Source organism: Ochotona curzoniae, unplaced genomic scaffold, assembly GCF_017591425.1.
Source record: "Ochotona curzoniae isolate NIBS_2020 unplaced genomic scaffold, NIBS_Ocur_1.0 contig_64, whole genome shotgun sequence".
Classification (NCBI taxonomy): Eukaryota; Metazoa; Chordata; class Mammalia; order Lagomorpha; family Ochotonidae; genus Ochotona; species Ochotona curzoniae.
Genome location: NW_024466502.1, coordinates 12278201 through 12302669, shown reverse-complemented (window position 1 = coordinate 12302669; position 24469 = coordinate 12278201). Strand labels below are relative to the sequence as shown.

General features: G+C 42.4%; 1 protein-coding gene across 7 annotated transcripts in view; it reads right to left on the bottom strand.

Annotated features, from left to right (window-relative positions):
• Positions 1-6950: 6950 nt before the first annotated feature.
• The window catches only part of ABCC4 (ATP binding cassette subfamily C member 4), a 234314-nt gene continuing 216795 nt past the window's right edge, over positions 6951-24469 (bottom strand). For 6 of the 7 annotated variants that reach the window (XM_040991240.1, XM_040991237.1, XM_040991242.1 and 3 more), the window contains 2 exons: positions 20692-20826; positions 6951-8645 (listed from right to left, as the gene is read on the bottom strand). In XM_040991240.1, the coding sequence (XP_040847174.1) occupies positions 8538-8645; positions 20692-20826 (243 nt within the window). In that variant the 3' untranslated portion in view covers positions 6951-8537. Of the gene's footprint in view, positions 8646-15632; positions 15708-20691; positions 20827-24469 lie in introns of those variants that run through there. The other variant, XM_040991238.1, reaches the window with a different exon arrangement.

Here is a 24469-nt window from a genome sequence, read left to right as displayed (position 1 = left end):
CCTTATTGCTGTATCCTTAGGTTAAATCCCTAGAAAAAAATTTTTGAGGCAAAAAATAGGAACATTTGAAGGACTTTGATTTATATATATAAGTATATGTATAAATTACTTATATATGTGTGTATACACACACACACCACAAAGGTAGGTAGCAACATTTGTGGAAAAGCAGAATTAAATGATGTTTATTTGGAGCCTGGTGCTGTGGTGTAGTATGTCAAGCCTTTACTGGCAGGGCTGACATCCCATATGGGTGCTAGTTCAAGTCCTGACTGTTCTACTTCTGATACAGCTCTCTGCTAATGTGCTTAAGAAAGCAGCAAACATGAGCCCTTGCACCCACGTGGGAAACCTGGAAGAAGCTTCTGGCTCCTGCCTTTGTACCAACCAGGCTCTGGCTGTTGCGATCATCTGGAGAGTGAACCAGTGGATGGAAGACCGCTCTGTCTCTGTTCCTTTTTTCAATAAATTTGCCTTTCAAATAAAATAAGCAAACGCCCCCCCCCTTTTTTAATACGTAAGTCTTTTATTTAAGATGTTTATCGGAGCTGCCAGTCTTTATTATTTATTTATTTATATTGGAAAGTCAGATTTACAAAGAGAAAGAGAGACAAAGAAAAAGATTTTCCACTCTCCAGGTGACCACAACAGCCAGAGCTGAGCCAATCTGAAGCCAGGAGCCAGGAACCTGGAGCTTCTTCTGGATCTCCCACACGGGTGCAGGGTCCCAAAGCTTTGGGCAACCCTCGACTGCTTTCCCAGGCCACAAGCAGGGAGCCAGACGGAGCTGCTGGGATTAGAACCGGCGCACATATGGGATCCTTGGCATGTTCAAGGTGAGGACTTTAGCCACTAGACTACTGTTCTAGGCTCAAAAGAAACATATCTTTAAAATATATATTTATTTTGGTGCAAAATTTATTTCATGCATACAAAAGTTCTTCAAGATAGTTACGAAAATGCATTTTATGTTATACATGGACTTGAATTGTTTATATCAAAATAAAGTTTCAATTCCATTTTTCCACAAAGCTTCAGGAGTACCTCATATATCAAACTTCAGAAAGCTTATATCCTTCACACTTTCAGCAACTTGCTTAATCATGCCTGTTGGGCTGTACTCTTGCTAGCAACAAGCATTCTTGGTTTTAACCCTTGCAAATTGGAAAATGTAATGTTTGCTCATTTTCACTGTATTTGTTACAGAACTACAAGGAAGGACAAATGGGAATATTTGTCAAAAGAAGCCAGGAAATTTCAGTAAAGTCTTACAGCGATCTAAGATACGAACGTATGTTTCACCAAATCAGACATTCTTGCTTGTCAACATTATTTCAAATTGCAAAGGTGCACTTCTGTTGGAATTGGTCTCCTATTTGGAGATGAGAAAACCGAAATCTGTACTCATTGCCGACGTGCTTCTTTATGAGGTTGGTTACAACACTTACTTACGCAGCCGTGAACCAGGGCTGTTACTTGCTTGAATGAGTTGATCTTTAATATCGAGAGTGAAGAGCCCTTGATGAGGGCCCCTTGATGAGACTCAATGGGCCCAACTCCACGTAGCAACATCTGTGTGTCACACAGTAAAGACAGCCTCTGGACAAAATGGATTCGGACAGGTACAGGTTTGCATCCACGCTCCTGTCAACTTCGTGCTCAGTGGAGACGCAGGTGCTCACTTCCACCTGCAGCTCTGGCCCCATCAGAGCTGCATCAGCCAGGTGCCTTCTGTTAATGAAACTATTGTTTCTTATATAGGTATATGATTTCTCTGACTTTTCAAGAGGCATAGTTATGGTAAGTGCAGAATCCCAGATCCCAGGACTGTCCTGAGCTCCATTGTTGTTGCCAGGTGTGGCCACACGGGGATGTGCCTGTATTCTGGGTTGAGGTTCTGCACACTTGACTCCACACGCACACTCCACCTAGGTATGCATATTTCTACGCTTTGCCTCCAGCTAGATTTGAGTGCTCCAGCGCGGAGGGAGTGGTAGGGACCAAACTCATATTAAAAGTTGCCTGGTGCTTTTCATAGACCACATACTGTCAACTCTTGCTTACTGAGCTGTGGATTCTTCACTGATTGAGTGCAGAAATTTTTAGTGTTGTTTCCCATTTGGAAAAAAAAAAGTCTACAGGAAAGTTGCATTGGTAACACAATAAACTCCTGTGTTCCCTTTATTTAGGTTCATTCACTTCAACCCTTTTTGAAGCAGCTGCTTCCTCTCTATCAATTCAGTTTTCGGATTCAGAATCATGTGTTATATGTCAGATGTGTACAGGACCTGCACATATAATGTATGTGCACTGTGTGTGTACTTACATGATTAAAATGTTAAGCCATCTGGAAGTTGTAGATTTCATAGTCGTTATGCCCTGAACGCGGAAATGTGAATTTCCTAATAATAATATTCCTGTATTTAATTGGTATGCTGAGAAAATTCAGGAAATTTAACATAAATGTAACTTAGCCACACTGGTCTTACTCAAACTTCATCAGTTGTCCAGGACTGTCCTCATCTCTCACGCACTGTGTTTGTCTTATCTTTCAAGTTTCTACTTAGTGTGAAACAGTTCCTTGCTCTTGAATGTTCATTGACATTTAAAAGTACAGGCCTTCAATTTTGCTCTGTCAGACTGGTGTGGATACGACCCAGGCTATGCTGATTTTGTATACAAGGAGCAGAGATGTCACAGTGATGAAGTCTCCTTGTCACTGCCTGACATCGAGAAACAGTGTGAATTCTGGTCACTTGCTCGAGTGCTGTTCACTGCGAGGCACCACTCTACTCCCAGCAGTGCGGGAGGACTGTGTCCATTCACGCATGCAGTGCTCCCTCCCAGACATGTACCCCAGGCTGAGCAGTGTTGTCTGCATTGCTTATGATGTGTCAGCCCACCCTGCCTGTGAACCTTTCCACATTTATCTGTCAGCATGTTGCTGCATTTTGCCTTCCATCTGTATCTACCTGTCTGCCTACTTACTTATCTACATATGTATGTATGCATTTATCTATTTACCTACCTATCTTTTTACCAGAGTCAATGTGGAGTCAGATTCCATTTAACTGTTGTAACATGGAGTTCCTGAACTACCCACAGAAGTTCCTAATGTGATATAAACTGCCTCATACTCATTTTCATTGGCCAAAGCAGTCTGCAAACATCAACTTTAAGAATGTTTTCCACATAACGCTCTCCCAAATGGAGTCTAATTTTTGGACCATTCAAGGCTTTCGCCTACTGCAACGAACAATGGTGAGTTGGGTCATTTTACTTGGATGGTGACTGAAAGGATGACCTTAGAACTTTACAACGTAAGCTGTTATATAATCTTAGTTCAAATCTGTCCTGATTTTGGTTCTTCTTGAAAATTCATGTAATCCCGAGGTGGACCCCTAAGGCGTGTTAGGTGGGCCAGAACTATAGAGAAAGTTACGACATGGTTAACACATTTTATACCCTTTATAAATGTCATTTTTTTTTAGCATCATTGTTGAGCAAAATACATTTCTCTCAGCTTTCAACCCAATTATCATTTTGGTTTTGACAAGAATAAGGTTGTTTCCTCAGGACATTAGAGCAAAACAGAAAAAAAAAACCCTCAGTTAATCCTAATTCTTGATTTTTAAAGACCCAACAGTCAACTCAAACCCTGTTCCCTACTTTTCAGAGTGCTCTAATGTGTTCCTTCTTTGACCTTCAGATCAGGCTGTTGATAAATACTGCACCACGGTCGTATCCTGTTTTAAAAATAGCTTTAATCTCTAACACTGAGCAGCATTTTGCCTTTTTAATTATTTGGGAAAATATTGCTAGCATGCCATACTACATTTTCAAAGACTGTGAAGTCTTAAACATAAAAATCACTGACGATTTTATCCTGATTCCTAAGAAGTTCAGTACAGAGAGATAACCACACACTGCACCTTGTTCTAAAGCCATGCTTCTCCAGTCTCTGAGGCTAAGAACCGATGTATTTAAAATTTTCAATTCACTGCAAACTACAACATAGCTCTGCTAGTGTGTAGCTTATGGTACACACATCTTCCCATTCAAGCCCAACACTTAATGTGGTCTGTAGCCTGTTCAACAAGTGGCTACCCACCAATCATGACTGGATGTCATAGTCATGGCCTTTCTTGAAATTCCTGCACTTGCTGTGGACTGGCTACAAACAGCCTGCCCACTGGCACTAGCCCACAATGACACTCTGCAGTGGCACTGCTGGGAGGTATTGCATATTTCATCTTGGCAGCTGTCCTCTGTGAAAACACATCTGTCCCCATCACTGCATTACTACTTTCCAAGGTCCACCATTAGCAGGAAGCAGAACTTGGGATTCAAAGTCAAGGCAGTCATGGAATGAAGAGCCAGTGTTTTGAGCCCAGAAATGCTGATTCCAGAGCTGCGGCTCCTCTTCATGTGTTTACCTCACTCAAACAATTTTGAAAGCCAGTTTAGGTCATCTGACCAGGGCCTTCTCCAACGCACCTGTGGTGTTTCATAAACCTGCCATCCCCATCCTCATCACGCTTTCCTCTACTGGTTGAAGAGGGGACTTTTTCCCCTCTCAAGGTCAAGGACTTTACCTTTGGGTTCTATCCTTCCCTTTCTTGGATGTTCTTGAACTTAAAGACAGTCCTCCTGAAAAAAAACAACCCTGCAGGATCAGGCATGAGATCCAGTTTACAGATGAAGCCACTGAGGTCAGGTGGCAGTCACCAACCCAAGCGTGTTACTAAGTCTCTGTGACTACACGGTGACCGGACATCAGCTCGTCAAGACAGTCCCAGCTGATTATTCCAGAATCTTGGCTGGTTATTGCTTTCCTTCATTCTCAGCAGTGTCCCACTTTGGATGGTAAGTTCCTTGGTCACCTCTCCACTGTTATGAGTGGTGGTGACAGAACTGCCAACCCCATCTGTGTGTCGGACTGTAAAATCTGACCCGGTCCCAGGCTAGTCCTTAAAATTCAGAATGACCAGTTCAGCACTCATTCACAGAGCATTCCCTCTGAGACTCTGCTAAGAGATCCAGATCAAAAGTGGCACCAACTATGGTTCATGTGCTCAGAAGCTCGTATTTCAGTGAGGAGACTGGCAAATACTTACACCAGGCCAGGCTGCACAAGGGGGACGCTCCAGTGCAGACTGCAAAGGGGGAGAGGGTCTGTGTTTAAAAGTGCAGTGTTTCAAGATCCTGCAGCAAAACACAAAACCTAGTGCTGGGCTCTTCCAAGCAGATTCTACGACCTAGTCCAACAGCTAATGGGTACTCAGGACATCACAGAAGTACAAGAGGGTCCCTTAGGGTGAAAGAGTTACCCAGTATGAACACTGGTCCTAGGAGGACTTCCGGGAAGGCACAAAACCTGTGCCGACCTTAGAGGACAAAGCCGGTCAGAATCTCCCCACTTTGTGGTTGGTTACTGGGGATAAGCATGTCATTCGTCCTCTGGATTCAAATGCCAAGGGCCTTCTTCCAGTGACACTGCATCAGCCTGCCTCTGGGACTGCAGGACACAGTGCAATGGACATGGAGGTATGTGGTGCAGATCCTCCTGCAAGGTCCCAGCTGCTGAGGTGCCACCACATGCAATGGCTGCTCAAGGAGGAGTGACACAGGCCTGGCCTTTGGTACGTGGCAGGACCACCACTGTGGGCCATGCTGATGCCAATTCCCCATAGGGTCAAGGCTGTATTCCAGCTCCTTCTGGCCAACTGAGTTTCTCCTTTGGATTTTCCAAGTGCTGACCTCAAAGGTCTTCCTTAACAACATCCTGAACATGTTTGGAGTAGAAACAAACAATAGATCACAGGTGTACAGCGGGAATAAATGCTACTCAACTGCTTTCCAACTCACCTTTCTTATACCCACAGCAATGCATGAGTTACCACCACTCTACCTATGCCTATGTGGTGCTCTCAATCCTTTTCGTTTTAGCCACACTAGCATGTACCCAGTGCCACATCACTGTGGTTTTAACTTGCATTTCCCTGGTGAGCAATGAGAATGAGCATTTTTGCAGTTACTGATCACTTTGATCCTCATTTTGTTAAAATGCCTATTCAAGTCTCCTGTCTCTCTCTTAACTGGGCTCTCTGTGTATTATCTTACTGAGTTTTCGGAGCTCTTTATGTTCTGAGACACTGGTTCTTAGACTTTAGCCTGTATCAGAATCACTTCTAGGGCTTGTTAAAACACAGATGAATGGCTTGCAGCATCAAAGGTTCCAATTTACTATACCTAAAATAAGGCTCAACAATTGACATTTCTAGTAAGTTCTCAGGTGATGCTGTCAGCCCAGAGGCCATGAATATACATATTTAACTTTTACTTGAGAGGAAGGGGAGGGGTGTAGAGAGAACTCCTATCTACTGCTTATTTCCAGAAAGTTCACCAACAACAAGCCCGGGCAGACCAGGAGCCAAAGCCGGGAAAGCAGCACTGTCTCCCAGTGAGTGGCAGAAGCCTGGTTCCTAACCCAGCCACCATTGGTGTCTCTCAGGGTCTGCTATGGTGTTAGCTTGAGTCAGGAGCCAGAGCCAGAAACTGGAACCAGGCACCTCCAGCACGGGCTAGGGACATCTTCCCTGGCATTGTAACCACTAGGTGAAATGCCCACTCCATCTGCAGCATTTGAAATGCAGCAGCAATAGGCGTTTGTTGATAGTTTTGAACAAAATCACCTTAAAAATCAAAACCAAGTGTTTCATTGTTGTTCAAGCCGGGGGGCCTAGAACAGTGCAACTGGACCTGTAAAGTTTCAAGCTATCTGAAAACCATGGATCTTCTCACAATATTTGGTAGAATTAATTAGTCAAAAAAAGATCCGTTGATAATGGAAGATGATTTTTGATTTCAAGGTTTTTGATCCTAGCAAACCCCATGGCTGTATCAGCCAGGATGCGAGTCGGTAATCTAAGGACAAAAATAGAGCTCTCTGAAGAGAGATGAAAACTGTGATTTATTTCAAATGGAATTAAAAATCCTATGATGACACTAAAATAGAAATGAAAGAAGAACATGTTTTTATGACTGCCAATAACCTCTAGAGACCAAATAAACACATATACATGGCAGATGTTTCCAATTTTTTAACAAAGTTATTATCACTATTGTCATTTCACTCTCCGGAAATACCAAAACATCATTACTAGTAGACAACTTGGTGTGTGTGGTTTATGGGGAATATACACTAATCATACATTTCTATACACACAGAGCTGAACAGCTCTTCCACTTGACGCATTCGGATAGCTTGCTCTGCGTGCACGCTTCAGCGTTTCATTTTACAAAACATGCTTTTCTCTCCTGTTGTACTGACATATGCAATTTGAGGGTGGCTCTGCCATCCTGTGAGGTCATAAGAGTCCACTTAAACCCTGAAAGTAAAACCTCTGATAACGTGAACTTAACATACCATGGCCACCTCCATCAAGAAAACTAGACTCGTAGTTCAAATATCGCACAACAAGTCCTAGGAAGTACTGTGGTTTGTTGATTCAGAAAGACCTCCAGAAGCTGTTATTAGTGGTCACAAGTAAACATAAACTAATCTGGGCAGGCTCACAGGCGTGAACCCTACGGATACATTCAGAGAATGGACTGCATAATTACTGCCAATGTTTGTGATGATTTTCAGTTTCTCTTACCACGTCAGGAGGTCCTAGGCATGGGATGGAGGAAGGATTTCAACAAAGGTTAAACCAAACAGTTTAGACTCAACAGGCCTCCCCTTCTGTAAACCAGAAATCCAAATAAGAATAACACTGGGTATTTCAGGAATTACAGTGGGAGGTTTCGGCCTGCTGAGTCTAAAACCACAACTGAGTTCTCATGTGTGCCAGAACCATGTGAGCCACGCGGACCTGGCTGGTGCTGGGGTGTCCTTTGTCATCAACTCACCTACAAGGGCACCCAGCTTTAGGGAGTGCTGTTTTCTTTTCTGTCTATTCTAGAATTTTCAGCCATCTCTCTCTCTCTTTCTGGTGGAGGTAGACTCTCTAGGTGTGACTTAAAGTATATCTTGTGATCTTCTTAGTAATCTGTCCTATGTTAATCAGAGGCCTTGATGGAAAACAATGGGTCCTAGTTAGGTCAAATAAAGTTGGCAAGATGAAATGGCAGCCTTGTGCAGTCTTCAAGTAAATAGAATCCCTGATATAATTGGATAGCAATACGCAATTTGGGACTAGCAGGAACAAAAAACAACAACCTATGACAACTCTGTTCTATTCCTTATAAAATGAGATTTGGCTCTGGGGTCTGGTAAGGCATAAAACCTGGTAGACAACATTTTCTGGTGGCCTGCACCTCTGATTCAGATTAAACTGAAACAGTAAAGTAAAAATAACAAACCCTTTTGTCAAAGCTTGAGATCACTGGATGAAGTTGAGGGGCAGATCCAAAAAAACTAACATTTTGAACATGTCCATATTATAGCTTAGTAAAAAAATGTACACTATAGTTTACACAGTGCAAAAACAATTGGAAAATGCCTTTGGAACAGATCTGACATCTTGGAAGAATCACAGTGCCGTCTCAAAAATAGTTAAGGCAGAGGGCTGTCCATTGGAGGTGCTGGTAACCACGGAGTCCGTTTGACTGATATCTGGATAATTCCTTTTGAAGAACACCTATCCAAAAAAAGAGAAGGAACTATAAAGAACATGTGAAAGAGTTTTAAAGCCCTGCTCCCCACAACCCTGCACTTCTATGGCCACTTCTTCATATGAAGCCAATGAGAACATTCACGAAGGCACAATTAGAAGTTGTTAGTTGTCAGAAGGGCAGTAAGTCCGGCCACAGCCCTCAGCGGAGCTGGGCTCACCACCAAACAACCTGTGGATCCACTTGGGTTCTGATCACTCTGATTCAGGGGTACACTTCATCACAGCACTAACTTGATAAGCAAAATCGTTTTCCTGACTCCAAACTCGGTGATAAATTAAAAGCAGGATGACAAAGGGACTGAAGAATCCAGCATCGGAGCAGGGGTTTCTCATTTTCACCCATAAAAAAGGAGCACAATAGATTGGGATGTTAATATCAGGTTGTAATCCCTGTATTTCATAAACTCTGACTGACAAGCATTGAAATGCTGGCGTCCACGGATGAAAGATGCCGGTGTTTAATTCGTGCGGCAGAGCAGTTACAGGGGCTATAGAAATGTGATCTGCGGATAGTGGACCACAAAAATGAAAAGAGAAGCAAAAGCCTTAAACAATGACTCAGCCAAGCAACTTCTCTAAAATGGGAGATGACACCCCATAATAGGACAGCTTTGAGTTGCTGAATTCTGCCAATTTCCAGCTGAACTCGAAGAGATACAGGTTTTCTGATAAAGGTATAATCAGAACATAAAGGAAATGAAATGCTGTCAGGTCGCTCTGTTCCACAATCATCAGTTTTTAGTAGCTGTATCGTATCTCAGTTCCTTGACAGACGCACATAACAAAATGAAATAATGTCAAGACTTGTGAGCTCTTATCTCAGAATGTGTTTGGGCGAAAAAAGGCTTCAAATGTAATTTTTTTTTTCTCAGAAAAGAATGTGAAAAGTTTTGTTTGAGTCTTTAAAACAGAATATGTACCATCTCTCTGAGGCTGACACGTATCACAGGATGGGGGTTTCTTAGTCACACGATTCTGGATCTGTTTCATAAAACCTGGCTCCAAATATATATGTGGGTGTTGTGCACAAGGTTATCACTGGACATCATGGCCTTTGCATAAAAACAGCAAACTGCTCAGACACCTACCTACACAGCAAACGCACTTTCTTTTTCTCTGACTACTGGCACTCTTGTTACTCTAAAAACATCACTGCATATAAGATACTATATATCAAATGTAACTTCAGAAGAGACATAAAACATTCTTCAATGTGCTTTATCCCTACTGAAGTATCAGTTTTCAGAAACAATATTTGGGGGTTGGAGAGGAAGTAATTACTTAACATCTTCTTTCCCTATTTTGTAAAGCTAGCCATATTGCTTGCAGTTGGAATTTTAATTACTTTTTCAAAGGCTTGGTTCATTTGTTTGAAAGGCAGAGTGTAAGAGAGAAGAAGATACAGTGAGATTTTTCCATCTGCGGACTGCTCCCCCGATGGCCTGGGCTGGCCAGGCTGAGGCCAGTTGCCTAGAACTCCATCCCGCTTTCTCATTGGATGACAAGGACCCGAGCACCTGTGTGATCTGCTGCTTTCCCAGGTGCACTGGTAGGGAGCTGGTTTGGAAGCGGAGCAGCTGGGACCGAGGCTGGCACTCATATGGGAAGCCAGCACTACAGAAAGGCAGCCCCAGTTACATATTTACATATCCCACAAACAACTTTTTTATTGATGAAACTAAGAAGAGGCAAAAGAACAAACAGCTCTTAGTTTCTACTTCTCACTGCTTGGTAGAATCTCCAGGGTTCAGGACCCTCTTGATGTGACTTTTAAAGAGACAATGATAGGATTAACCCTGAAGTGGTTCTAGCTTGAAGGTCTGAAATGTGTTGTCAACAAGATGCTTGCAGTGTGTAAGCTCCTTTGAGTTTCGTTTCTCTGGTTCTCCTGGTGTGGAGCACATAAAATGCACCTGCAAAATACATGGTTATACGAAAAAGCACCTTTCTGTAGCACCACACAGGCTAAGCAGGGCATGAGGACCACTGCAGCTTCTCTAGCAGGGTCTTCAGGGAGGGGGAATCCAGTCTCATCGCGGTCTCCTTAGACTAACTGCTGATCCTGGTCTCTGCGCCAGCTGCCTGCTTTCTAAAGTGAGATAACAATGACTTACCTCATAGGAACTAATGAATGGCTACAAGCTGCAGCCGAACACACGCCGAGCTAAGTGCTGGGTGTGATCACGATGCTGTTGGAAGTGGCCCCTTAGCACACAGAAAGTAGCAGTATCATCCACAGACAAGATGACAGCAAAACATCCTGGGCCCTTCTTGTGACTCTTTTGATTTATCTTAAAAGAATCCCAGAGTCACTGGGGAAATGTCTTTTTTAAGTGACCATGGTAACCCGGGAGGTACAAAAGTCCATCAAAAGGGTTTCAAAGGCCGGGGGCCCTGAGAAGTTACTTGGGCACTTGTACCTCAGTTTTTCCATGTGTCAAAAAGAGACAGAAATGCTAAGTTAGCACAGTTGTAAAAATGTTGGGGTGGGGTGACAATGTAAATTTTGGGCAGCAAACAGAATCTGGGACCCATGAGTGTTGGCTATCTCGTCCTCTTCTTTTTCTTTTGAGTTGCGGTCGCTACTGCTTCTATAATGTATGCTAAAACCAAGGTCGGTATTTAAACTATAGCTCATCAGTGAAGTCCCATAATGGAGTTTAATCTCACTCAAGGCAACACAAGAATAAAAGCTCCCTTGCCTGCACAAAGAACTGGACATTTATTTACCTGGTACTTGTAAGACAGCTGGCAATGTGTTGAATTGGTTCAAGACTTAATTCTCACTGACTTGCAAGGCACCGAGCCAATCACAGTGGGTCGTAAGGCCTCTTGTTCCTCTTATTTAAAGCAGGCCTGAGTGGGAGATCATTCCTGAATCTCTGCCTGCTTAGCCCATGTGGGAGGCTGTAGAAACACAGTATACCGGTATACCGTGTCCCCAGGGAAACCCTTGGTAGGAGTCTCAGCTGAAACCCCAACCTGACCTGTTCACTGGGCATGCAGTGAGAGCAGTAGACTGGACCCCAGTCTCTCTTCTCTGTGCTTGGATGGGCTGTGCTAGGACTTCCTTGATAAACAACTCTAGAAGTTAAATGTTAACACTCATCCTGTTTTTCAGCTACACGTAATGAGTTTGTCCTCCTGCCCTGCATGCAAAAAGTGACCTATAACTTGGAGGGTCCAGAGAGATAGACATGTCTACTAACCAGTTACAATGTTATTGTTGGGTGGGACTGCCTTTATGCCTGCCCCCTTTCCTACTCTATATAAGCTTGTAACTTCTTCCAAATAAACAGACATCCTTCACCAGTTTGTCTCCGATGGTTCTGCAAGCGAAAAGCACCATTGCCTCACCCTTGCCTCACCCCTTGGTGATCTTGGGGCCTGTTGGATAGAAACCCTCTGAGAGGTCTGGTTTGGTGCACATGGTTGGTAGGTACAAAGAGATGTAAAAAATTCATGAAAAAGGGAATTAACTTTTGAAGTCCCTTTATATTTTATCATAAAGTTAAGGAGTACTGGAGAGTTAGAGATGATGAAGTAATGAACTGTGTTTTTCCCTGTCCTTACTTGAGCTCACCCAAAATATCAAACATATTGAAAAATTAAAAAGAAGTTTAGCATTTGATGATATTCAGAGTCATGTGAAACCTGAATGTTAGAATGTCTGGAAGAGCTGCCAAAGGCTACTGCATCCAATGGGGCTGTGACAGACAGGGATGCCTATGGCAGCAGGTCTCAATCATGGAGGGTTAGTTCTCCCATTAGTTGACAGCTTCAAACATCTTGCCTGACACATGCTCACTGGGAAAGCTTTTAGATGAGATTCTGAGTTGTAAGTGGCATTGTAAATGTCCAATTCTGTGGACCAAGGAGGAAGGACCCAACATACACTCCAGTCAGTCTTTGTGTCCATCTCTTCAGCAGAAATAATGCCCTAACCACAACTGTCCTGCAGCTGTATCAGAAAATTCATTGTAACAGAAAATGATGAGGAAGCAGGAGGGTCAGCATTGTGGCACAGTTGGTTAAGCCACTCCCTATGACCCCCAACAATCCCATCAGACTGCTGGTCCAGCTCTGCTCCACTTCCTATCCAACTCCCTGTTCATGGGTCTGAGAAGGCAGTCGGAGATGCCACAAGTGCTTGTTCCTGTCACCCATGTGGGAGACCTGAATGGAGCTCCTGGGTTCTGGTTTCTGTGGGGCCCAGAACTAGCCATTGTGGCCATTTGGACAGTGAACCAGCAAACACAAGATCCCACTATGCCATCCTCTTTCTGCAAACCTGTCTTCCAAATACATAAATCTTTTATTATCATTATTATTACATTGCATTATGTGACACATTTTCATAGGTTCTGGGATTCCCCCAACCCCTCCCTGTGCCCTCCCTCCATGGTGGTAAATCTGTTTTTTTTAAGATGAATTTTTAAATTAGAAATGCAGATTGGCAGAGAGGAGAGACAGGGAGAAAGATTTTCCATCTGCTGGCTCACTCCCCAAACGGCCACAACAACCAGAGCTGAATTGATCTAAAGCCAGGAGCCAGGAGCCTCATCCGGTTCTCCCACGTGGAAGCAGGGTACCAAAGCTTTGGGCTGTCCTTCATTGCCCTCCAAGGCCACAAGCAGGGAGCAGAATGGGAAGTGGAGCAGCTGGGACACAAATTGGTGCCAACATGAGATTGCCAGTGCTGCAAGACTAAGGATTAGCCAGTTGAACTATCATGCCAGCCCCAGTAAATATTTTTTTTGTAAGATGATGAGTAGAAAAGATAATAATGATGATAAAACAGTAGTACAGAATTTGTAAAGTAAAAAAAAAGTGAGGCAAAAGAACAAGAAAAACACTAAGCAAACAAAAAATGCTAAAAATACAATGTAGTATACTCAAAGAAAACATAGACAAAACTCAGGCTGTGCACAAGAGACACAACAGTACACAACAGTACATGGAACAGCACGACAGTACCGGGAAACATAGCAGAGCAAGGGAGAATGCTGACAAATGTCAAAGGTGAAGTGGAACATAAAAATCAAAGAACATTGGTCAAGTACTATAGCTGGAATTTGATTTGGCTTCCAAGTTCATGTAGACATTTAAATACTCAGGTCTTTGGAGCAAGCATTTGGCACAGTGCTTAGATGCTACCCAAGTTACCAACATCTCATATTAAAGTGACTGGCTAGGGTCCTGGCTCCTCTGCTTCCAATGTGGGAGGCAGCAGATGACGGCTTAAACACTTGGGTAGCCAACACCACACAGGAGACCTGGATTGAGCCCTGGACTTCTAGTGTTGGCCTAGCCCAGCCCTGTTACAGAAATCTGGAGGGTAAACTAGCAGAGGAAAGAGATCTTCTATGTCCCCCTCCTCCACCTTCTAAACAAAATGCTATCTATCACTCTCATCAAACACTAAATCAACGGGCCATCCCACCTTAGACGGGAACCTCAAAAACTTGTGGTAATGAATCACTGCTAGGAAAAACCGTGAGATGTGGAGGTCATGATTACATGAAATATTCGGAAGTTAATAAGCTATTTAGAAAGTTTAGGAAAAAATAGTTTCATATAACAGGTAATAACACATCATGTGTATGACTAATATTATAAAGAGGACAGCACAATGAAAAATATTCAAGGATATAATTCAAGTAAACTTCCATAAAAAATACTTGAATCTTAAGTACAAAAGGGGCTATAATGAACTCTGAGAAAAAGTAACACTCAACATAAAGATAGAATCCATTGAACACCTAAGAAGACCAAGTATGTCTAACATAACCTTACATCATTATATTATTACAGCACAGTAAGTGAAAGAAAATGTAAATCAATAATTTTGTGATCAGCCAAATCAAATTAGAGAGGCAGCAAATATTTCAGACATGAAGTAAGTAAGGGATTCTAGCTCTAAGGAAAAGTACACTTGAGGACCACAAAAAGCTGTGGCTGGCACCATGGCACAGTAGGCTAAGTCTCTGCCTGCCATGCCAGCATCCCATATTGATGCCAGTTTGTGTCCAGGGTGCTCTATTTCTGATCCAGATCCAGGATTATGGCCTGAGAAAGTAGAAAAAGACGGATGGTCAAAGTCCTTGGGATCTTGCATCCACATGGGATACCTGGAAGAAACTACAGAGTTCTGGATACAGACCAGCCTAGCTCTGGTTGTTGAAGCCATATGGGGAGTGATTCAGTGAATGGAAGATCTCTCTCTTGTTCTCTTTTACTCCTTCTTCTCCCTGTAACTGCTTTCCAAATAAAAACATTCTGAAAGTTTATGGAAAGTGTGATTTACGAAAAAAAATATGCATGGATTTCAGAATTTTTGTATCAAAATGAATTTATCTTTCAATTTCATTCTCTGAGAATCTTTTGAAGTGTCCTGGTATTGAAGATTCTAAGGCAAAGAACAGAAGCCAAATTGAACAATTAAAATTTGGCACTAGAAAAGAAAAGAAGTGTACTTAAGTCGTCATGTTTATAATGAGGAGTCAATGACAAAGAAAGAATATTTAGGAGAAATGAAAGGATTACAGATAAAATAAGGAAATAAAAAACATCCAAAGACCATAAATTAAGGGATAAATGAAAAAGAACACTAGAAAGTAGAAAATGGTGGAACTACAATAAAACATAACTATAAACTCAATAAATGTAAGTGGACTAAATTCATGGGTTAAAAATAAAAGGCTAAGGCTAAGCATTAGTATCTGTGAAAAATTTAACTAGCTGGTGGAAACAAGAGATACACTTTTGGATACTGAAAGACAATCAGACAAATAGGCCAAATTAAAGCAGTGATAACAGGTACCCAATCTTAGATTTGTGTCAGCCTGGACTCAGAGCTAACAACATTAATAATAGAAAGACACTATAAACAGGCAGAAAACAGAATTCAAAATGAAAACACCCGCCATGAGCATCTCTGCACTGAAAAGCACAGCATCCAATTACTCACAGGAAAATAAGAGGAACTTCAAAAGGACACGCAGGGCATGAGACTAATTTGCTTTTCTAATAAAACCCAAGTCATATGGAACAACAACAACAAAAAAGATAAAGAGACTTTACATAAAGGAATTAGTAAAGTAGATCCAATTTAGTTAGTATGTTCTATTCCTTAAACATTGAATACTCTTTGTAATGACCACAAATTTATAAAAATTGCCTATGTGTTGTAACATACAGAAATAGAACATTTTTGTACAGAAAGGAATAAAAGTACTACTAATGAGTAAAACAGTAAACAATCATAAATAAGTCTTTGTAACCATGAATTTTTTTAAGCTTCCTGGGCCAGCATGATGGGGTTATAGGCCAATCCTCGGTCTGTTGTGCTGCCATCACATATCAGAGCCAGTTCATGTGCTGGGTGCTCTACTTCTGATCCAGCTCCCTGCTTATGATGACCTGAGAAGGTCATGGAGGATGGCACAAAGCTGTGGGAGCCTGCACACAGACCAGACACCTAGAAGGAAGCTCCGGGCTCCTGGATTCAGCTCAGGGCAGCTCTGACTGTTGAGGCTATTTGCGGACTCACATGAAACGGTGGATGAAAGACCTACCTCTCTGTGCCTCTCCTTCTTTTTGTAAAAATCTGCCTTTTCAATGAAAATAAATACTTTTTTTTTAAAGTTTCTGGACCAATGAGAAAATGTGAAATCCAGACGTCAGGAGGGGGAAAAAATATATATATATATACATACATATAATGAACTATCACAAAAGTGCATAGCAGTATTCATAGGAAAACCCAGTCTTAAAATATCTGCATTATTAAGAAAGAGAACAAAAGTATTCAAATTATAAGAAATAAAAAATAAATCAAAACAGAAGTTTGTAAAGAGCAGAAATTGGTCAATTACAAAATACAATAAAATGCTATTAAATCTCACAGCTCATACTTCCTGGCAAACAGTGTTTATTAAAACTTTTTTTAGTTACGTGGAGTATCTCATGCTATTTAGTAACTTCTGTTACTGAAAGGTAAGGGTTCAGTCTGTAGCATTTTTCATCATTAATACCTAGCATTTGTTTGCATGTATACAACACCTCACACTCTCAGAAGTGCTTTAACACATACCATCTCAGTAGGTACTAGGAACTGTGACAAAGCCAGGGCACTGTAAATCTGGCACTACAGTTGTGCCCCCTGAGGCTTGAGATCTTGAACTTACACAGAAGGCCAGAAACTCAAAATGTCTCTTCACCTATTCAAATAAGCACAGATTCCCAGAATCCAAATGTTAGGATTTCTTCATCACTTTTGGGTTGTCTCTGGCCCCATCTCAGTGTGTCTCCGTCACACACTGGGGACAAAGGAAGTGTGAAAGCCACAGGCAGTTCGGCTTCATCAGGAAAGAGGACGACAGGGACTCATCCGGGCTCATGGGCTGAACTGTCTGTTCTGCTTCAAAATCCATACCCTGAAAACTCTCTTCTTTAAGGTTTTATTTATTCATTTACTTATTTATTTATTTAGGAAAGAGAGAAAAGAAAATACATAGAGAATGATCTTTCATCTGCTGGTTCACTCCTCAAGTGGCCACAAGGACTAGAGCTGAGCTGATTCAAAGTCAGGGGTCAGGAGCTTGGAGCTTCTTCCAGATTTCCCACACAGATACAGGATCCCAAGGCTTTGGGCCATCCTTGATTGCTTTGCCAGGCCACAAGCAGGGAGCTGGTTGGGAATTGGGGCATCCAGGACATGAGCCACTCATATGGAATCCTGGGCAGGTGTATCAGGCCAGGATTTAGCCATTAGGCCATCACTCTGGGCCTGATACCCTGAAATCTTAGTATTTCAGAGTGGGAGTGTTTAGAGACAGGGCCGTTAAAAGGGAAACTGAGATGAGATCTTTCATAGGGTCCAATACTACTTAAGACAAAGAAATTAGGACACACACATGCCAAGACACATGAAGTCACAGAGAGAATGCAGCACAGTTGCACCAAGGAGAGAAACCTCAGAGGAAAACCTGCTCTCGGTGACAACCTGAACCTTATGTTCCGACCTCCGGAACAGGAAGTTGATGACCCACCAAGCCCACCACCTGGTGTTACTTTGCTATGCCAGCCCAAGCAAACAAACATACCCTCTATCTTTATGTGTGTAAAAATTGCTTTCTGTGTTTTTGCATGGATCATTCACAGAGGCCAATCGAAGGGGATCAGCTTGCCTGCACCTACATTTTCAGGAAGGCAATTAGAGTTAAGAGCTTACAGCCTAAGAGTGCCTTTTCCCCATTTGAAGAGCTTTCTTGGTTGATTTGGACCAATGCTCATGATGTTCCAGTTGTGACTCATGCCCTGGTATGTGATGCCTGTGCATTTCAAAGGCTAACAATCCAGCAGCTCATTCTCCTAAGAGGACCAAGTATGTGCAAAAGTAACATCAGATAAACATTCAACTCGAAAGAGAATCAAGATCCACATTTCCCGTTCTCTCTCTAGAATTGACCTGAGGCAATGGTTAGGAAGGACTGAAATTTAAGAGGGACATACCATTGTGTGAACTGGGTGATTGGCTGCAGCGCCTGCACCTTGGATACGCAGTGGAACAAGGGACAGAATTTTCATTCCACAGAATGTACCATCCCGTGGTGACCTATCAGCCTTGCCCAACAGGTCTTCTGTTTTATACTAACCAGCTTTGTGCCTTTGAAACAGCCTTGGACCCAAATGTCCTTATCAATAAATGGGATAAAAATAACCATTGTGAGGATTAAACATACCTGCAAGAACTATGCAACCCATCTAGCTTTAACTATCAAGAACTATGCAAATGTAAGTTATCAATTTTATTGAATTGCATAATCAATGACTGTAATTCTATGATACGATGTGTGGTGGTGATGATGATGATTCACGTAGGTGTGAGTTATGTGAGAGTCTATGTTACAAGCATGTTATATTTGAAACGAAAGATGTCTGTCTCTGTCACAAACTAGCATAACTCTGGGCCACATTCCTGGGGAATTAAGTAATCCTGATTTTTAGCATAAGGGTACTGAACTGGATTATACAAGCTGGATCTATCCAAAAATCTATGATCTATTTCTCATTACTCAATGCCTTGATAATGTCATGATAACATATTTTTTAAATGGGGACTTTGACATGTAGGTGGGGAATAAATCCCTTTGAAGTGAAATGCCTGAGGTGTCAAAGAACAAAAAGGCCTGAAGTTCCGGTTCCCTTGTGACTAGAGTATACAGGGAATGGCAAATGATTGATCGGGTCTCATGGAGGATGCTTTGAGTGGGTGACGCTCTTGAAGATGAAAGTATTCTGTAATTTCAAAAATTAAAAAGAATTACAAGGGCAAGACACAAAGTTTGTGGAAAGTGGAATTAAAAGCTTATTTTGCTGGAAAAGATTTCAAAATAGTTTTTATAAAATATGTATTTCTAATGAACTCTGTGAGGACACCCTCTCTAGGGCTGGAGTGAGGTTTGCCTCACTCCAACATAATGTAAGTCCTTGTACAAAGTTCAGAGTACAGACTGCTGTCCCCAAGGCCAGGTCTGAACCCTGCCTGCCGAGACCCCAGCGACTCACCTGCCCCTTCTCTTCTCTAAGTCCCAGTCTCCTAAACTGATGTAGACGCTACATCACAGCCTATGTCACATAACACACACCAGTGTGAATAACTATCATCACTATCACACATGATATCATTGAAGATCTCTGCTCTTCTCTATTCCTTTGCTTCCATCACCAATGACTATAGGCATGTCTAACATGTATGCTAGTACCAATAGTGTGGATATGTAGTCACTGATTGAACAGAATGGAGGATGGAAGCAGGACTCACTGCATCTATGGACAGTGTGGAAGGCATAGCTCCTCATATCTAAGGAGGGAAGAGATGAAATAGTTGGTGACACAAGAGAATCTAGGTTAAATTTTGGATTATTTCTTACAGGACTGTTGGGCACTGGATTCTGTTGCCTTTGACATGTGAAATATGACACTGAACAGGGCGTTGAAAATCTGAGAAATGCAGAAATCCATGAAGAATGGCATGTTACAGCCATACTGTGACAGCCAGAGGTCAACAGCTATCTCACGAAGTGTCATGCAGGCCCACTCAGGAGACAAGAATACCAACCTTCTTGTCTTCCCCCCCAACTCCTTCTAGTAAGATGATTCCCAGCTTGCAGAATCCCCAGACAGAATGAGGGGCAGTTGCAGGAGAGCAAGTCCTGTACACAACACTGCAATGAACACATCAGGAGGACACATTGCTACAGCACCATGATTGGAAAGACACGCAAGCTAAATGTCTTCAGTGCTGTGTAAACCTTCGGGCACTAACTGAAGTCTAGCTTTGGACACTCTGAATCCCTGATTTCTCTTCATGACGATCCCACCTTCTGGAAGGTAGAAGAAGAAGGGGACATCTGGATGCAATCCTGAACAACCAGGAATTAGCGGAGTGACTTTCAGATACCGTGGCAGTATTATGTCTAAGTCAACTTTACAAGTTACAAAAACAAAAACAAAAGCAGTACACATCACCAACAGGTCTGTCTAGAACAAGTGAGTAATAGCCCACATTTCTGCCACAAACATTCAAATGTTTCTGGATATACCTGAACAACATTTGCACCTCAAACTCTCTTAGATAAACACCGTGCCGATGAAATGCAACGGGTCTTTTGCCTGATATACCTTTCTCGCGTGAGAGCCTGAACTCACAGTAGACCTTGTTCAACAAGTTCACTCTCAATTCTCCCTCCCTGGCTGGCACATCTGCTTGCACAGGTGCGAGTGCGCAGGTCGCGACCGCTACCCTCTCCTGATGCTGCCAGCGTCCCCCTGCAGACCTGACTTCAACCCAAGACGGGTCATTAAGAGCTGGTCATGAAGCCTTGTCTTGGAGGCTTATAATTGAAAAGGGCACAAAGTGCTCGTTACCATACCCAGGGTGCCAAAGTGTGAGGAGAGAACAGTTGAGACAAACTTTAATTACAGCGCTGGGGCGCACGCTCACCTGTTTTGCTGTCTCGGTGAGGGCAGCGGCTTCTGCCTTGCCCAGCTGTTGCACCATCTTGTAAAAGAGGCTCTCTTTATTTTGCAGCAAAACATACGGCTCATCATATTCTTTCAGTCTTCCTGAATCCAAAACCTGTGAGTCAGCAGAAAGCAGTGCATTGAAACACAAGGCTCGGCAGCAACATATCATATTGCAGACAATACCTCGGAAAGGGCAGGGGAAGGAGAACACAGAGTCTGGGTGGTAGGGTCTGGATGGTGTTTAAATGCTTTGATTACCCTGTTTGACCAGGTAGACAAAGGACTAACCTGACCTTTTATTATGATAATGCTACAGGAGAGGGAGAGAAATGAAAGTGCTAGACTACCTTATGGGCACTCAGCAGTCCTGTGGGATTTTATGCCCTGCCAGGGCTATTTGGGGCTGTGGCAATTACGTGAGTAGTTTTCACTCTCATGATGTGAGCTTTGAGGGGTCTTTACATATACATCCAGAACTGGAAAACATTTTGTTGTTGTTGCTGTTTAGATATATACTTATTTAGAAAGGAGAGAGAAAGAGAGGCAGTAGAGGGAGAGGGAGAGAGGGAAAAGGAAGAAAGAGAGACCTTCTACCTGCTGGGTTACTTCCCAAATACAACAGTGATCCAAGCACCTGAGCCAGCATTCCCCAGGAACATCAGCAAGCAGGTGGATCTGAAGCAGAACAGCTGAGCCTCCAACCCGCCTCCCCCTGCGGGATGCCACAGCTGCAAGGACCAGCTGAACCAACTGCAACACAACACTGCCCTGGGGAAACGCCTTAGTTTAAGAGAATCAAGCTCAATCTATCTGAAAGGTAGGACAATGTTACATTTATTAGATGATAAGACTTTACGACGAATTCATCGCTGAGCTGATATGACAGAGACTGAGCAATCTGGCCCAAGCAGGTTGAGACTGAAATCAAAAGCTGGGAGATCTCTGCCTTGCAAGGCAAATAAATAATTTTTTTTTCTGGATGTCCGGAAAATAAAACGTTTCTAGAATGTCTTTAGGGTCCTGGATGATGTCCACTGGTAGGAGGGGCAGAACCTGTTTTTAGTGAAGTCAAGGTGCATCGAGAAGTCAGGTGTGGATGAAGTTCATGATTCCGAGAGTGCAAGACTGGCCAAAAGAGGTGCTACCCTAAGCAGCTTTAGCGTAACTGCTCTGCACAGAAGAAATTTCTAGAAATCCAATTTTCTCTGTGGATAAGACTAAAGAAGTAATTAAGAAATTGAGCTTCAACTTCCAGTGATCATGGCCCACACAGCACACGGAGGCAGCTCGCTCTGAAAGACTGAGGGGCCTGAATTATCTGCTTCAACAATTATCTTTCCTTGCTTCTTGCTCTCTCTTTCTTAAGCTGTCTGCCTTTTAGCCGTTTTCTCGCTCATTAATATGTCCACTGAAGATGGAAAGGCAGAGGAGGGGCTCTTCCCCCTGCCTTTCTGCTTATTAGTGGCTTTGCTTAATGGTTTCAGAGCAAAGAGTCCTAGACAATTGGCCCAAATGACGCACCTGGGTAAAGAGTGCTGATGTTAAGTGGTCCTTAGTTCTTCATTCAGGCTGTATTTAGAGTCAATTTATCTTAAGAGAATATGTTAAAACTCTAAGCAGGCCACAGGCTGTTTTCCCACATCTAGATACTGTAGTGAATTCTGTCCCCTGGTATTGAATCGGAAACATTTATTAAGTCTCTTAAAGGATATTTTCCTGGTAATCTTTTGTTTACTACTTTGAATCACTGCTAAGGGCAACTTTCTCAAAAGGGTTCAAGAATAATTGAATCTGTCACATCCACATAATAATTAAAATGTCCTATAATTTGGCATGCCAATTTAGATGCCTCGAATGTGTAATTTTACTTAAGCATAACATTGCAGGGCATAACCACTCCTCTTGACGCTGAAGGAGAGGAGAAAGTGTAATTTTAAAATACAGGTCTCTTGCAAGCCAAAGACTAAGTAAATAAGTGAATCAAATTGCTTTATAAAATGATGAACTTTCTATTCTGCAAAAGCAACAAGCCAGCTTTTAAAAAGCAGCATCACAGTGAGTTCCCTGACTGCAAAGACGACCTCATTTTTAATGGTAAGAAAGCACACTGCTACCTTGGCCATGCCTCATCTTCTACTGAACTTATTCACTTCTGAGTATGTAGTTTTTCCATTCTCCCCCACATTGGCTGAGAATACATTAATGCCACGTAGGTTAGTAGTTCTCAAAGTTGACCCTAACCGAAAGGAGCACAATAAACAAAACACTCATGTTCCCAAAAAGCAGGGGGAGTGACAATACAGTTGACAGAGACTTTTGGTTAAAATACTTTGAGCCTGGTAAATCAGAACAATTTAATGACACTGGATTTTGTTTTGTCTATCTTCAATTTGGGAGATGACAGAATTGCAATGAGTCATTAAGATGGCTGACAGCTTACTAAAACATAAATTTTAACCTTTGTAAGAAAACAACTTAAATATAAGGTAAAACAAATCTCTTATGCTGTTTAATATGCACTATAACAAAATACGGACTCTTAAAATGAACTTATTGCTTCACATGGATGAATTCACTAGGTTGCAGTGATGATAGGCCCTTGCATCAAGATATAAAGAATTAGCTGAAAAAAAGGTTGTTGAACTTGAAAAGGAAAAATAAAAAGGGCTGAGTTGTTGCTTCTATAATCATCACCGTTAACTCTCAGTATACAGAAAAAAGAGCAAAGAACATCCTCTTATCTTCCTTCTCACCTACCTATCAATCCATCCACTCGTCCAGCCACCCCCTCTACACCTAGTACTGAAGGGATTGTCTACTGCAAACTCAGCATCGGCATTGAGAGTCAGGGATGAGCAAAGCACCTGTATGTCAGTCTGCTGAGAGCAGAGGTGAGGACTAACGCACAGCCCATGGGATACCCCACAGGGAACAGGAGCAGAATTGGGAGTCCAATCCTGCAATGAACCTTTCTTTCCTCTCATGTGAATCCGCACAGAAACACACTGACGTTTACTACCAGAAGTGACTGGTGGGCAAAAAGAATTTCAGACATTTCTTTTTCTGAGATATTATTTCCTTTGGATAGCACATGAGTCCACACAATTTACAAACATGCTTGGAAGCACAAACATGCCCTCTGTCCATTTTCCACTCTTTCTAGTGTTCTCAGGACTCAGAATGTATTTACTGTGTGTCTGTGCGAGTGTGTTCAATGTAATTTGAATGAATTTTCACAATTATTTAGCTTATGTGGCTGACACTTATTGCATACTGATTGCATTCATACCCTATAAGCCCTGGAAGATGCAAAAACAGGTACCTCCTTTGAACTTCAAACAAAACAAAACAAAACAAAACAAAAACCACAAAAGCAAACACTCAGGTAACTGTAATGCCAAATAACAAAAAAAGGCAAACCACCTCTGGCCACTAGATGGGGTAGAGTGGGGTGGGGTGGGAGAGCGTGGTTCCCCCAGGCACAAGGACACCCTGAGCCGGCACACCTGTCACCTCCTGAAGGGCAGGGTTGAGTGGTTTCTCTTTGCACTGTTGCATCTTCAAGGCCTGACAACTGCATGTGACAGGTGAACAGGCATACAGTGTGCCTTGGCTAAAGGTTAACAACAAAGGAAACAAGATCCAGGACATGACGGGGTGACTATCTAATATTGGGCAAGAGTACAGGATGAAATTAAGGGAGGCCAGGGTCTAGCAAACCAGGGAGGGGAATAGGGCATGAAGGAACACACCTG